The sequence below is a fragment of the Paroedura picta genome, chromosome 3 (assembly GCF_049243985.1).
Source record: "Paroedura picta isolate Pp20150507F chromosome 3, Ppicta_v3.0, whole genome shotgun sequence".
NCBI lineage: Eukaryota > Metazoa > Chordata > Lepidosauria > Squamata > Gekkonidae > Paroedura > Paroedura picta.
The window spans coordinates 135,054,568-135,070,634 of NC_135371.1; the positions used below are offsets into that span (position 1 = coordinate 135,054,568).

Sequence of the window (16,067 nt, forward strand, 5' to 3'; positions counted from 1 at the left end):
GGCTTACAGTTGCCTTCCCATTCCTCTCCCCACAACAGACACCCTGTGGGGTGGGTGAGACTGAGAGAGCGCTGATATCACTACTCGGTCAGAACAGCTTTATCAGTGCTGTGACTAGCCCAAGGTCACCCAGCTGGTTGCATGTTGGGGAGCGCAGAATCGAACCTGGCATGCCAGATTAGAAGTCCGCACTCCTAACCACTACACCAAACTGGCTCTCACAAATGTGAGGTTGCTTCTGTCATCTGCCCCCTCCCTTTCCCTTCTTAGTGGGTGTGGAATTGGGTTAGTTATATTGAATTTTGCCGCCATTCTTGTCTTAACTTTTGTATTAATTGTATCATGTTTTATTGTGCTTTTATTGTTTTAGGGGATTGGTTTTTATGTGACCTGCCTCGAGCCTCCGGGGGGAGGCAGGATATAAATTAAATAATAATAATAATAATAATAATAATAATAATAATAATAATAATAATAATAATAATAATCTGTGCTTGTTGCTCAAAGTGACAACAGATTGGAGGTATAAACACCCACCAACCCACCCATTGAGGCAGATTCTTTGTTTTCTCCCCTTCCTATTCATATAAATACTTTTAAGACAATTTAAGACACTAAGAGCCTTTGACAAAAACATTGAAAAGTAATGTACGAAGCAGCACTGATAAGGGAAACTAAAACCAGATCATTATCTTTGCACAGACTGCACAGCTCATTCCATTCCAGACTGTCTATTAATATTCCTTCCTATTTATATACTGGTTGCTTGCAGCAATGTAGTAGAGCTACAGCTGCCTAGCTGAATTAAAATAAAGGTCCTGCTAACTGTTTGGAGAAAGTGATCACTGGAGGGAGAGAAGAGAGTGGAAGAGATGTATCAGGCGTAGACGGTGCGCAGAAGCTAGCACAGCAGAGCTGATGGATCATAAGTGCCGCACACAAGAGGACCAGGTCAATACTCTTACTGCAGAGCCAAGCCTGTCTCAAAGAACTGCTAGAGCTGCATGCTCAGCAGCATAAATAACCGCCAACAAGGACACTGGTAGAGCTTATGCACCCTGCCACTCAAAGATAATTGTCCAGCATCAAGCAGGGATTTAACAACAGGCAGATCAGACAACTTGAAGAGAAGTGTTGGAGGACCTGAACGTGAGGATGGAGAATGCAGGAGGAATGTACCTGAACACGGCTGCTGTGACCTCTAGGGTGGGCATTACCCGACTATTTCAGGCAGCGTTTGGATGCACAACGTTCAGTCTCGTGGCCCACCAAGGGGGATTCAATGCAGCCTATGGCACTTTTTGCATGGCTGTCTGGTGTTTCTGTTTTTCAGTCACCATCTTCATCATCATTTGTGAGTTCACACGCCTCCACAGCTGCCTGAACATCTCCTGGGGAAATTTCACAGCTGCTTTTGCCATGCTGGCTACTCTGATGTCCATCACCACCGCTGTCATCTACCCACTTAATTTTGTCCAGTTCAGCTGCCATCCCATCGGGTGCGAGAAGAGAGACTTCCGCATATCAGCTAGTGTCTTTGCTGGACTTCTGTTTTTTGCATATGCCACGGAGGTATTTCTAACTAGGGCCAAACCTGGACAGGTAACTAGCTACATGGCCACAGTCTCCGGCCTCTTGAAAATCGTCCAGGCCTTTGTCGCTTGCATCATTTTTGGAGCACTGGTGAACGACAGTCAATACAATAGGTATGTGGCCACGCAGTGGTGTGTGGCTGTTTACAGCTTCTGCTTTGTGCTGACTGTGGTGGTGATAAGCCTCAATGTCACAGGAAGGACGGCAACACTAAAGTGCCCCTTTGAACGCTTTGTGGTCATTTATACATTTGTGGCTGTCCTGATGTATGTGAGTGCTGCGGTGATCTGGCCAGTGTTCTGCTTTGACCGGAAGTATGGCTCTCCACACCGCCCTTATCAGTGTTCCAAAGGCAAGTGCCCCTGGGACACTCAGGTAGTGATTGCAGTGTTCACTTATGTGAACCTGGTGTTTTACATTGCAGATTTAGCTTACTCGCAGCGTATTCGCTTTGTCTTGCACCCTTGATAGCTACAAAGCTCTCATGGACCAGATTTGGAATGCTGACATTCAAAGCTTGCTAAGGAATAAAATATGATCAAAAGATTGTGGATGAGAAAAGGACAGTTATTGGAAAACTGGATGGTTGGTAGGAGGTAAGAAAAAAGATTACATATAACCTCAAAGGAACAAAGCCTTTTTTCCTGGATGTCTTCATTCTCTCTCCATCCAGGTGGGGAATATAGCAGGGTTGCAAAATCCTCATAAAATTATTATGATGATGTTTGCCATTCAGGTGTGTCAGACTCTTGGTTCTCTTATGGATCAGCTGTCATCATGTTTTTCGATCTTGCACCACTTCTTTTAGTTGTATAATGTGCTGGTCAGTGTTCATTTTGATCATGTTTAACTGTTGTGTTCTTTGTTGGCCTGGTTTCTTAGTTAAAATGAATATTTATATGTAAACCTGCACAATTCTGCAGGGAGGGAGAGACTATTACAACAATAATAATGAATATTTCAAGAATGAGACCCTCCTCTTTCCAGATGATGGAATAACTGTTTCCTTATGCATGTCCTTGGCTGTGAGTGATAGGAAGATTTGTTTTGGACAGAGACTGAAAAGCAAAGTATACTACCAAGTCTGTATTTGAAAATGGGTTCAGGAAAGGTTGCTGTGCACAGAAGGCCCATAATAATAAATTCCAGATTGATTTTCTCAACATTCTTTCAAGCATCTGGGCACACCTCTTTACTCAAAGAAATTGTGGTTACACGTTAGCCTTTTGATCCTATTACACAGAAAAAAGTCTTGCTTTTTTCCCTTCAAAATTTAGCAACAGTTATGGTTTAATTTCTGAACAAGTTTGGCAAGGAACAACCTGCATATCAATTCCTCATTTGAACATGGCCTGGAATCTCCTGGTCTTTTCCAGTGCAAAAAGGACATGAATACCATTTCCACAAATCCAGAAGTGCGTGTTGTTTGACCTCAGATTTGCTGATTCTTGGTTCAAAAAGCCCCGGTGATGCCCAGCAGTATGGATCCTGAGTCATCACGACCAAAGATGTTCTCAAAGCTAAGAAGAAACCAAAGCAAGGTGTTTATGCAGACAGCTCATGTGTGTGAGTGGTTTGATTCCAATCTAGAAATAAAAATGCCACATTGACAGAAATACTCAAGATTTTCTTAAATAGATCTAAGGTGAATCGACATGTAAAGTGATTACATTACACTGCCCACCACCACTACCACTGTGACTGTATATCATTGCATTTGTCCTCTTTGCTGAATCAGTTTGGGGATCAGCACTCCCCTCCTCTGTGTCTGTCTTCCTCAAAAACATGAAAGCATGAATTATGTCTAAATACTGGAAAAAGTTCTCTTTGTCTAGAAATTTATAGTGATAAGTTAGATGCAAATAACAATATAATACAGGCTGTTTCCGCAATATAATACAGGCTGTTTCTTTATATAAGAACTGTTTGAGGGAATACCTATATGATTTTCTCTTCTAGCCTTCTTCCTTCCATGCTTTCCCTCACTTTGCTGTAGTTTGCTAAATCTTTTTGGAAAGATTAACGTCATAATAAATTTGGATAACATGTGGATGAAAAGATGTGAATTTTTGCCAGTCCTGCCCACTTAGGCACCATTTTTGCTTTGCTTCAATCTCTAAAGTTACCACACTAGAGGGCTTTGGGGGGCTTTAAAAATAAGGAATTGTTAGCTTGCTATTGGATGATAACATTATAATACTGACTGTCTCAACTTTTTTGCCATTGAGAACCCCCTGAAACATTCTTCAGGCTTTGAGAAACCCCAGAAGTTGTATGATTGTGCAGAATATGGTTGGGAAGCATAGCCGTATACATCGCCACCTGGGGTCCCTCCCCTTCTCACCCACCCAGGCCCATCATTGGCCATTTTGAGAGGGGAGGTGGGTCAACATGGCCATGTTTGATCATACCAGCCAATAAATGTTTAACAAACTTTGAAAATATTTGAAAATTAATTAACTCCCAACTATTCCGGAAACCCTTTCCAGGCCATCAAAAAAACTCCAGGGTCTCACAAAACTCTGGTTGAGAAAAGCCTGTTATAATAACTTACTGGGACAATCAACTGTTCCCAGTCTGCACCTTTTCCTTTATAACTTTCCAGTGAAAAAGACTAAGGTAACTTTAACAAAAGAAAGCAGGAAACCAGTAGATTGTGGCAACAGATTAGCCCTTACCAGTGACTACATATAAATACAGTTAAGTACATTTGACTACATGTACTGGGAAAATGTACTGGTGGTAGGGAATGGCAATTACTGAGAACCAAGAACGGAAGACACAGGGGAAAACTCCTGTGTAGACATTCTGTGTCACAGCAAATGGTCCTGCATAGCTACCCCAAAAATCATCTTTGTGTGGAAACAGTCAGCCCTAAAGAGCCAGAAAGGCTATGTTCCAGAAGTGGGTCTCAACTGTTCTCAGAGGAAGTATTTCACTATGGAATGAGAGTGAGGGTTATACACGATGCATAATTTTTATAGGCTGATTGTTATTTCAGATCTATTTATCCATTTCACTATGAAACATTTTATTCCTGCCTGTGGACTGAATTTGACCATTTTGCTGTTATTCTTTATCTCCTAAGAATCCAACTGACATGCATTAGCGATCCAAGCTATGGATTGAGGCAACCATATTTCCAAGGGCACCACCAAAGCACCATGCTTTCTGAGAGGTGCTCCCAGCATTGTCTGTGACAGGGATCAGCCCTTTGGGTACCCTGTGATGTACCTGTCATGACAAGATGCAGCTGATTGGGCCAGCTTTGCACAAAGAATGAAATCCTATTGTACAACAATACATTTCACATGAATTATGAATGCCAGTTTGGGCCTGTGTCCAGAATCCCCCACATACTGCAACTGGCTTACTGAAGCAGGACAGGCAGCAATTAAGTGTTCTGCCTCCTGTGGAAACCAGAATGACAGGGCAGTCAAAGGAAGTTTCCCCCAACAGAAAGACTTTAATGCCCATTAGTGACCTACTTTCCAATTCAGTGTTAAATAATTAATATGTCCCACTTACTTTGTTCTACTGGCACACTAACAGTACAGTCCTAAATCCAATCCAATCTTTCATAAAAGTTGCACATAAAATCTAAACATTAAATTACTTATAACAAAATTTAACATAAAATACATATATGTGATTATGACACAATTTGTACAATTCTGTATCCTATTCTGAGGAAGGAGGAGGCATATATAAAGTCAACTCCTATAGGGTTGACTTGATGGCAATCAGGCAGGGAGGCCAGATTAAATCAGATGTACTCTACAGCCTTGACCTTAGGTATGTTGGAACAACTCCAGCAGAACTGCTTAAAGTCCTGCAGGACCATGAACGCACCAGGTAGAGTGTTCCACCAGTCTGGGGCCAAGCCTGAAGAAGCCCGGGCCCTAGTTGAGGCTCCTTAGTCATCCTCTCATGAGATGACTCCTACTATTCTTATTCTCCCAGGCTCCTTCTATTTTCCCATCCACCCAAATGCCAGGTATTTTTTTAAAATCCCAGTGAATCACCTTGCATTCAATATTCTAGCTTCTTCATTCTAGCATACATAAGGCATGGCTGGGTCTAGAGAAGGAAGCCAGATCACAGAAGAACTTCCAATTATAGATACCACTGTAGATGCAGGTGAGATTCCCATTTTACAGCAGCCAAATCTGGCCTGGAAAATTTCTGGAGAGCAGAGGGTGGTGCTTGGGAAGGGAAGATTAGCAAAAATCTGATGGCATAGAGTTCACCTTCTAAAGCAGCCATTTTCTCGAGGTAAACTGATATCTCTACCCTGGAGATCAACTGTGATCCTAGAAGATCTCCAGGTTCTATCTTGATGCTGGCAACCTTATCACTTGACACCTGCCATTGTTCATATGTCCAGGGAAGGGGTGGACACAGGGCAATGTCTCCTTGTATGGGCAAGGGCACAAAATACTGGAAATGACTCTTCCTCCTTTTGCAACCTTGGAGCAAACTTTTGAGATGACGAAGAAGAGCTATCTTCTCTCCAAACTACAGTATCTCTCCAAGTTTAGTGGGACACCTATTTTTATTTCTCCCCTCCCTCTACTACATATTTGCTGTATTTCAGAGGTGAAAGGAAATGAGAGATTGTACAATCAGAGGCACATTGCCTTTCTCATTTCCCATGCCAAAATCCACTCTAGGATTGCTAGAGAATGAGTAGATACTGCAAAGTATTTAAAATTCTTTAATCTCCCCTGCTTTTGAAGCCAGATTCTAGATCACAGCAGACAAAGCATTAGATCTGAACCACTCTCTCTTCTAAAAGCTAGGTCTGGGTAACATGTTGCCTCCTGCATGAAAATGAATGCAAAATCAATACCTAAGGCCAGCATATTGCCTTCATAATTATCACCAGAAATAAAGTTCCAAGTGGCACTAAAATCCACAGGCTTTATAGCAAGCAGGAACCACACACAAAGGAGGGAAAAAGAGAATAATTAAGGTTACCTATTGTCTGTTTCTGTAGTGGAAACCCTAGGTTTGACTCCTCTTTTGGCCATGGAAGCTCCCTGGGACTATTTTCACAGCACAATTTTACCTCATTTTAACATTGAGAGCCTCTTGTGGTGCACAGTGGTAAGGCAGCAGAAATGCTGTTTGAAGCTGTCTGCCCATGAGGTTGGGAGTTCGATCCCAGCAGCCAGCTCAAGGTTGACTCAGCCTTCCATCCTTCCGAGGTCGGTAAAATGAGTACCCAGCTTGCTGGGGGGTAAACGGTAATGACTGGGGAAGGCACTGGCAAACCACCCCGTATTGAGTCTGCCATGAAAACACTAGAGGGCATCACCCCAAGGGTCAGACATGACTCGGTGCTTGCACAGGGGATACCTTTACCTTTAATGTTGAGTTGAAGCTTCATCTGGTACTTCGAGACTGCAGCACTTGTTCCTCAACAGAGCTTATAAGCAAGGACTTAATGCATACTACATTTTCTTTTCTTCAAAAGGGATCTGTGCCAACTCCCATCATGCACATTGTCATGAATGGAATCTTTTTGTGTGTGCGCTTGCCCAATAACACTACAATGTACTTGCACTGTCAAAAAATAAGGTGAGGGAACTCTAGTGAGTTTCCATTTTGATTCCCACCACTGGTAGTTCCTTCCTAGCATCCATTCAGGGTCCACTAACACAGGGGTAGTCAACCTGTGGTCCTCCAGATGTCCATGGACTACAATTCCCATGAGCCCCTGCCAGAAAATACTGGCAGGGGCTCGTGGTAATTGTAGTCCATGGACATCTGGAGGACCACAGGTTGACTACCCCTGCACTCTCTGAAACTGCTGCTTGCCTCCATGTCCACCATTGAATTGGGTTCCCTTGTTCCTCCCCCCACACACACACACACACATAAACACCAACATAACGATGTACGTGTAGTGGCAAATAAAAAAGATCACTTTGAAATGGGGAAAGTCTGACTTACAAACTCCCCCATCAATGGAACTGCATTTTCATTAGGATAACAATGACTAAATATTCAGATAAGTAGAATTAATCAGCCTCCCTTCTCTTCCCAAAGAGGCAGCTCATAAGATAAGAATCTCCAAGCCAGCATTTTCTTCCACAACATAATCAAGTGTTGGACTTGTATGGAATCCTACAATGGTTTGGCAAGTACAGGGGGGAGGAGGTCAATAGAACTATGTGGGGAGGGGGGTTCAAAGGGCAGCTGACAGACAAATAGGTGTTAAAATGACTCAAGATACCCTAATCCAGTGGCTGTAATGCATTAGAGATTATTTCAGTCAGAGACTGCAGAAACACTAGATTTAGAACCTGCTTAAGAAATAATTGCCTTTTACAAAGATTTGTTCTAAAAAGAAAGTGGAAACATAATTTACTATTAGGGTTGTACCAAGGAGCCAATCCTGTGGGGAGAGTTCTCTCTGCAGAATCAGCTCCTTGGCAGGATCTGTTGGGCAGACTGGCTACTTGTTATTAATAGTACTGTTAAAATTACGTCTTAACGCAGTCAACAATATACATCTTAAAAGCTGATGTCTGAGGACCACTTTGGCAGGGGCAGTAGGGCAGTAGGTAGGGTGAACACAGGACAATGATACCAAAATGATTACACAAAATGGCGATGTGATGAGAAAACAAATTCAATTTGAGGACTGCTCACTTGGAATCTGAGATTCAAAGGGAAAATGTTGCTGTAAGGGGGGATTCAGAAAGTGCAGGAGGAGGGAACACAAAGTTAAGATCTATACCTGAGGAGGCAAAATTTCATGCAGAATTTTTTGCATCATTCAATATAGGGGTTTACTCATGTGTAGAAATGGTCTTGGTAACCATGGGCTGGTCAATGTCTTATAAGCCACTTTAAGTCCTCATTGGGGAGAAAAATAGGGATCCAAACTTCTAAAACACATAAATATAACCCCCTTGAGCCTTTCCCTTCTTTCTGCAGGCCAGAAGCAAATAAACCAAAAATTAGCCATTTTCATAAAAAATAAACCAAAATAATATGCTCTGGAATGTAATCCATATGTGCTAGATGAATTATTCCCAAATAACAACAAAGGCAATGTAAAATGCTCCATCACAGAATGACTGATAATGAATTTAATAAAAACAAACAGCCCAAGAAAACAGTTGTATCTCTTTAAAGGTCTCTCTCACTTTGCAGTGGCTATAATAGTACTTGGCTAAAGTTTAGATAAAACAGGCCATCAGTGACAGGTGTCCAGTCCTTAGTATGAGGGAGCTGCACACGGTGTCTAAGAGGTTGCTAATGCTGTTACCACTGGGTGTTGAAATAACAACTCTCAACAAGCCAGTGCCTCTGTGTTCGGCTGCCCTTCGTTGTGCCCATTTTGTCCTGAAGATTTTGTATAAAGAGAGAACTGCAGTAATTTCACAGGGCAAACACTATGCTGCCAAGAAGAGTACAGCAAAACTGAGTCAGCAGTAAAAGTGCAAGGGAAATTTTAAAACCTCAGTTTAGAGAAAAACATTTCAGACTTGGAAGAATTGGATTTATTTGCTTCTTGAGGTCAGTCTTCAGATTATTTTGAAAGGACATCTCCATGGACGTTTTGTGCATTCTGTAAGCAGTATCTTTTTTGATCAAGTACTATGAGGCATTTTGCTTTGGGATGGAAAAGCAAGGAGGCAACATGTTTATGTTTTCCTCCCCTTCCTAAAGTCAGACAGTGGTTCATCTACCTCAGTATCCTTATTCATTCAGCAGCCAGCCAGTTGCTTAGGGGGCCAACAAACAGGCCACAAAGGTTTAGGCCTTCCCCTTGTGTTTCATCCTTGTATTTATGTTCCCGAGTTTCATTGGTTCTGCATGTGGATATTCTATTTAGGTATCATGACTAGTACCCTTGATGGATCATGATCTGTCTAATACCCTTAAAAAAACATCCATAGTCATGATGGTACCAGAAACCCATCCAAACCCTGTATGTACATTTAGGAAGCAAGTCCTATTAACAGTCCAAATCTGCAGCTATTTGGATTTCTAGGTAACTTTAACATAAAGGTTAAAAGATCATAATTCTGGCGATAGCAAGATCTCTAAAATGGTAATGCATGTAGCTTTTCTTCACACCTGCTGGGCCTCTTCAGTCTTCCCAGTTTAGAAACTTTCATTGATACTTTCACACACATTCTTCTCTAGATGCCAAGACCAATAAAATGAAACAAAAGGCAGGAGAAATATGTGTGGAATGCGAGGAAGCAACAGCTGGAAAAGGCTACATCAGATGGATCTTTATCTCAAAAAGTGATTGCAGCTGTGCCCTGAAAGGCGTGGAGAACTGAACTCCCAGCATCTCCTCATTTGTTGAATTCCTGGGCTTCTCCCGCTTCTCTTCCAGGATTCCAGGGAACCCTATTTTAGCAGAAGGATTTGACCGTTAACTCATTTGGCAGGGCATCTTAAAGAAAATAACAAAGTTCACAGACTTTGACTTCCACATGTGTATGTAATACCAGACAAAACTGGTGCCTATTTGCCACAGAAAGCAGCAGGTAAAGTTTGCATTGCACAAGTTGATTTCTGACTTATAATTTATACACAGAAAATGGACATGCTCGTAATCATGTGTTATTAACTCACATATTCATATTTCACCAACATCAACTGCAGCAAGAATAAATATTCACAAATATTTGAAATTTGAAACAATTGAACTATTAAAATGATGAATGTAAAATGTAAAATATTACATTTAGAATTATATGGACCTTTAGCTTAGAATTTAGAAATATATAAAATTCTTGGCAGGTGGGCAGAATTTTGCTCTGGGACTTAAGGTGTCACCTGTTCTGGATGGGTTTGCACTCCCCTCGAAGGAACAGGTCCATAGTCTGGGGTGCTCTTAGACTTGGTCCTAGTACTAGATATGCAAATGGCAGACATGGCCAAGAGTGCCTAATTCCAGGTTTGACTGATCAGCCAGCTGCATTGAAATCTTGACACGGTGATGCATGCTTGGATTCTATCTAGATTTGCAAACTGCAATGCAATCTGCCTCAGGTTGCCTTTTAAAAGTGGTCAGAAACTTCCATTGCCGCAAAATGCTTCCACTTCTACAAAATGCTCCAGAATGTTGATTGGAGTGGGTAATAGGGAATGTATCACTCCAGACTTGGCCCATCCAAATTGATTCTGGGAAATGTAAAGCTCTATATGTTTTGGGACCAACATATCTAAATGCAGCCTACTCCCTTATAAACTCCTATTATGATAGTCTTTGGAGGCCCTGCTTCAGGTGTCCCTCTTTTCTGAGATAAGGCAGGTGGCAGCCCAGAATAGGGCTTCTCAGTAATGGCACCAAAGCTCTAGGACACTTCCCAGAGGGCTTTGTTTGTTTCTTCTGTTGCCATCTTCCACCAGAGGATAAATACCGTTTGTTTTGTTTGGTGCTCTTAGACTTGGTCCTAGTACTAGATATGCAGTGATCTCTTCTTCCTGACCAATGTTTTAATTGTTGTTTTTATGTCTTTGTATGTATTTAGCTCTGTTTTAATTATTTTAGTGAGTGGTTTTTGTGTATGGGGATTTTTTAAATTTATTTATTTATTATTATATTTATATACCGCCCTCCCCGGAGGCTCAGGGCAGTTTACATAGAACATATAAACAATACATGAAACAATCTATATTAATAACTGTACAATAATATTAATAACTAATGGCTGTAACAGTATAACAATATAACAATATAATAGCATAAACAATGCAACAGTGCAACAGTACAAACAGGTCCAGAGCGCTCTGGTGGAGTTCTGGGAAGGAGGGGGAGTGAGCAGGGGCCCTTCACTCACTGTTGGTTGTGCCTGGTCTCAACCAAATGCCTGGTGGAAGAGCTCCTTTATGCAGGCCCTGCGGAACTGTTTAAGCTCCGTCAGGGCCTTGATATCCTCCGGGAGCTCATTACACCAGGTGGGGGCCAGAACAGAGAATGCTCTGGCCCTGGTTGAGGCCAGGCGGACTTAGGACCAGGGATCATTAGCTGGTTGGTAGCGGTGGAGCGCAGAGCTCTTTTGGGGGCATAGGCAGGGAGGCGGTCCCTCAGGTACACTGGGCTCTGACCGCGTATGGCCTTGAAGGTAATTACCAAAACCTTTAGTCTGATCCGGAATTCAACTGGCAACCACTGCAGTTGGTGGAGAATGGGCCGGATGTGGGACCTCCACGGTGTTGCTGTGAGGATCCTGGCCGCTGCGTTTTGGACCAGCTGTAGTTTCCGGGTCAAGGCTAAGGGCAGGCCTGCGTAGAGCGAGTTACAAAAGTCCAGTCTAGAGGTGACCGTCACATGGATCACTGTGTCCAGGTTGGTCACTAGTAGCTTGGCTTGGGGGAGGTGGTAAAATGCCAGCCGCGCTATCTTTGTGATCTGGGTTTCCATTGTAAGGGAAGCGTCCAGAATCATGCCTAGGTTCCCGGCGGAGTGAGCCGTAAAGAGCTGCACACCATCCAGGGCAGGCAGGCACGTTTCCTCACATGGGCCCTTCCTACCCAGCCACAGGACCTCAATCTTTGAAGGACTGAGCTTCAGGCAACTCTGCTTGAGCCATCTCATCACTGCTTCCAGCCAGCTGGCTAATGCTTCTGGGGGAGAGTCAGGGCGGCCATCCATCAGGAGGAAGAGCTGGGTGTCATCGGCATATTCCGTACCAGTTTTGTGAGAGGGTGCATGAAGATGTTGAATAGGCTAGGAGAGAGGAACGCTCCTTGTGGAACTCCGCAAGTAAGTTGCCGGTGGTCTGATGTTGTCTCTCCTATTACAACCCTCTGTCCACATTCCCGAAGGAGGGAGATCAGCCGTTGAAGGGCTGTCCCTTGTATTCCGGCATCGATGAGGCGGCGAGCTAGAAGCTCATGATCAACTGTGTCGAACGCTTTTGATTTTAAATGGTTTAAAATGTGGTTTTATTGTGTTATTAGCGGTTTTGTGGCCCTTGTGAGGACAAAAAGGTAAAATATAAATATATTCTAAATAAATACATGATGCAAATTAATAATATATAAAATTTACTGTATGGAAATGTTATCCATGAAGCCCCCTGTGAGGTGTTTCCACCAAGACGGGGGGGGGGGGGGAATCTGTGCATGAAAGATCTCTATGCATGTATGAGAGATGCTGATTCTGACAATTATATCTTATTTAGGGGAAATTATATCCCCTAAATATATAGGGATGATTAGACAGACAGACAGACAGAGGCGCCCTGAGCCTTCGGGGAGGGCGGTATATAAATACAATAGATAAATAAATAAATAAATAAACCTCCTTGAAGAGGGAATTCCAGTTTTGGTGCTGCAAAAGGCCCCTTTCTCAGACTGCTACCCATTTAGCCTCAGATAGCAGAGGCTTCTGAAGCAGGGCCTCCAAAGATGACTGGAATGGACAGGTAACACACTCGTGAAGGCATTTCAAAAGGTATGCTAGCCACATGTCATATAGAACTTTAAAGGTCCATACTAGAACTTTGAATTAGGCCTAGAAACAAACTGGGAGCCACTGTAGCTGAACCAAGACTGGAATCATAGTTTCTGGACAGTGTCCAAGGGCATCCCCACAGAGTGTATTGCAATGATTTAATCTAGGGGCACTTTCACACACACTAAATAACATACTTTGTAACTGGATTTTACTGTGTGAAATGGAAAAATCCACTTGTAAATAGTTGCTGGACTGAAACTGCATTAGCAAGTGTGAAAGTGCCCTATGTGTTCTGAGGACATACTCCACAGTGGCAAAAACTTCTCAAGCTATCTGTTCCTTTAAGAAGAGTCCTGCTGGAGCAGACTAGTGGTCCACCTAGTCCAGTAACCAGTAACCAGTCTCCTGGAGCAGACAACCAGTTCCTCTGAATGGCCAAGAAAAGGGCATAGGGATGTTGCCTCCCGGCACTGGGATTTCAAAGATTAGCACCTCTTAATGTGAAGGTCCTCCTTACTCACCATGGTTAGTACCAATTTATAGACTTATTCATTAATCTATCCAGTCCCCTTTTAAAGCTGTTTTATTCCTGTGGCCATCACTACATTGTCTGGCAGCAAATTCCACATTTTAAACATTCTTGGAATAAATTAGTATTTTCTTTTGTCTGCCCTGAATCACACATCTACAGTGTGGTGCCACACACTCACCTTTAAATCACTCATCACATCCATGGCCACAGATCCCGCCGCAGAAATTACAGATCCACTGCTTTGTGGTTACACCATGGCACAAAAATATGGACCCTCATGATTTCTGTCACAAATCCTGTCTATGGCCAGACTGGAGGAGAAAAACAAGAACAAAAACCTCAGGTACACTACTTTATTTATTTAGATTTTTATACCGCCCTTACATGGGTTACCCAAAACGATACAATATAATTTGCGGTTTTTATGGTGCCGTCAGTAGCCATGGATTTGATAGGGAATTCGGGGTGACAACTTAAGAAGCACAGAGATCCATGTTTTTTAGAGTTGCCAGGGGGGAGGGGAGGTGATGTAGTCTGTAGCTATGGATTTGATTAGTGATTTGATGGCGAGTTTGGGATGATCCCACATAGAAGTCATGCAAGTCTATGAGAATCTGTGGTTTGGTTCAATGTCCTCACCCCCCATCGTAGAGATGCCATGAAGGAGTGAGTCATTTCTGTGGTTCAGTTTGTGCTGAGGACAGGAAATGCAATTTGATGGTGAGCTTTTGGTGCCCCTACTTAAAAATCATGGGGATTCATCAAGATCTGTGCTCTGGATCCATGTTTTTGCACCATAGTGGTGCTACACTTGATAGAAGTTTTAGTCAAACAGGTTCGTTAACTTGGTGTCCTCATCACTGCAATTAAAGAAAACACCAAGGGTAAGAAACCAAAAGGTCTTTTTATTCATCAGCGGAGGAATAGGCTCCCTGCAGGAAAAGCGGTGATCCAAAAAGGCAGAGCATGCAGGCTCCCTAAAAAAATTATTTATACTTCTGATTACAGTACAGTTACATATAGTACAATTACATGGCAACATCCAGTTCAACCCCCAGTCTCCCATCAGGATCCCCTGGTCATGTCATGTGCGGTTCTTGTACTAGTGTGGGAGTGCAGTGGGCGTGTAAAGTTGGTGCTGGAGGTCATTGCTTTTATTATGTAAATGATTAAAATGCCTTCTATTCAGTTACCAGTGGTCAGTTCATTTGGCATGAAACACTGTTAGAACTGTGCTTCTTTGTTCTTTGGTTAGTTAGATACATTTGAATCTATGTTAACATAACTTGTTCTGAATACAATGGCCTTCTATAAGAATTGCTACTCAGAATACATAAAGCAAATGGGAAAGTGTTCTTGTCCTATGCTGTGCTCAACTGTACTGATAAGCATTTCTTGAGTCTCAGCAGAAACTCAGACTGTGACTCTCTCCGGTGAATTTAATTTCTGTTCAGCAAAGAGCATAAGTGAAGCCATTTTGTATGTTTTTTGTCATCCCAGCACCACAAAATAATGGATCCCTGTTTTTTCAGTTGGGTGTGTAACCATGAACATGATATGATGTTTGGGGTGACCTAATGCAAAAAAAATCATGAACCATGTCGACCTGTGTTTCAGATCCCCCTCCTTTTTTATTTTTGCACACTATGGTGGTTCCACAAAGCAGTGAGTTATTGTATGCTGCTTTCTACTAACAAAGATATTCGCCCCCATACAATACTGGTTAGGCATTGCAAGAAATCATATGAATTAATGCCACTCCATGCCTGAGATCCATATTTTGCATTAATGTGCAGCCAAATGATAAATCTGTGTTTTTATGGCTGTCTGTTTTTGTCCTGGCTTTCACATGTAATCTGATGTTAGATGGGTGTGTGTCTGCTTTAAAAACTAGAGCAAGGGTAGTCAAACTGCGGCCCTCCAGATGTCCATGGACTACAATTCCCATGAGCCCCTACCAGCGTTCGCTGGCAGGGGCTCATGGGAATTGTAGTCCATGGAATTGTAGTCCATGCCTACCCCTGAACTAGAGAATCTGTCTTCCCCCCTCCCCGCATAGAATAGAGTAAAACACCATTATTTTGAGTTCGTTGGAAGAAGGGCAGGATAAAAATGTACCAAATAAATCAAGGCAAGGTGCCATAAAACTTTTCAATTTTATATTTGGTTTCTATACTAGATCGCCTCCGATCTCACCACCTATCATTGTAAAACCCACCCTTTGTCGTCGCACCTTATAGCAATTTCTGCTCCGGCCGCCAACGTTTCAGAAACGACCACACACGCTTCCCCAAAACTACCACTCCCGAAAAGGAGCCGCGCCATACGCATACTCTGTAATATGCTGTCGAAATCGCCCGGATTACACAGCAGCCATGACCTGCTGAGGACACGTGGTGAAAAAAGACACAAGGGACCAGAACCCTCACGGCCTCCGTCTGGCTATCGAATGATGCAACCACAAATGAAGGTTGCGCCAATTGCTTGCTGGCATCGCGGTCG

The 16,067-nt window shown here is 42.7% G+C and overlaps 1 protein-coding gene and 1 long non-coding RNA gene across 5 annotated transcripts; one reads left to right on the forward strand and one right to left on the reverse strand.

Moving 5' to 3' along the window:
- Positions 1-839: 839 nt before the first annotated feature.
- On the forward strand, positions 840-3,641 carry MYADML2 (myeloid associated differentiation marker like 2). The gene has a single exon (XM_077324353.1). It carries the CDS (start codon positions 1,156-1,158, stop codon positions 2,059-2,061), a length of 906 nt encoding a protein of 301 aa, XP_077180468.1. The 5' UTR covers positions 840-1,155; the 3' UTR covers positions 2,062-3,641.
- Positions 3,642-8,273: 4,632 nt separating this feature from the next.
- Positions 8,274-16,035, reverse strand: LOC143832917 (uncharacterized). Of its 4 annotated transcripts, none has more exons than XR_013229449.1 (4): positions 15,784-16,035; positions 14,205-14,425; positions 13,744-13,876; positions 8,274-9,972 (listed from the first exon to the last, which is right to left on the reverse strand). It is a non-coding gene; the product is annotated as an uncharacterized LOC143832917 (long non-coding RNA). The 4 variants fall into 4 exon arrangements; XR_013229448.1 differs by having other exon boundaries at positions 8,275-9,972; positions 15,799-16,034; XR_013229451.1 differs by lacking the exon at positions 14,205-14,425.
- Positions 16,036-16,067: the final 32 nt, after the last annotated feature.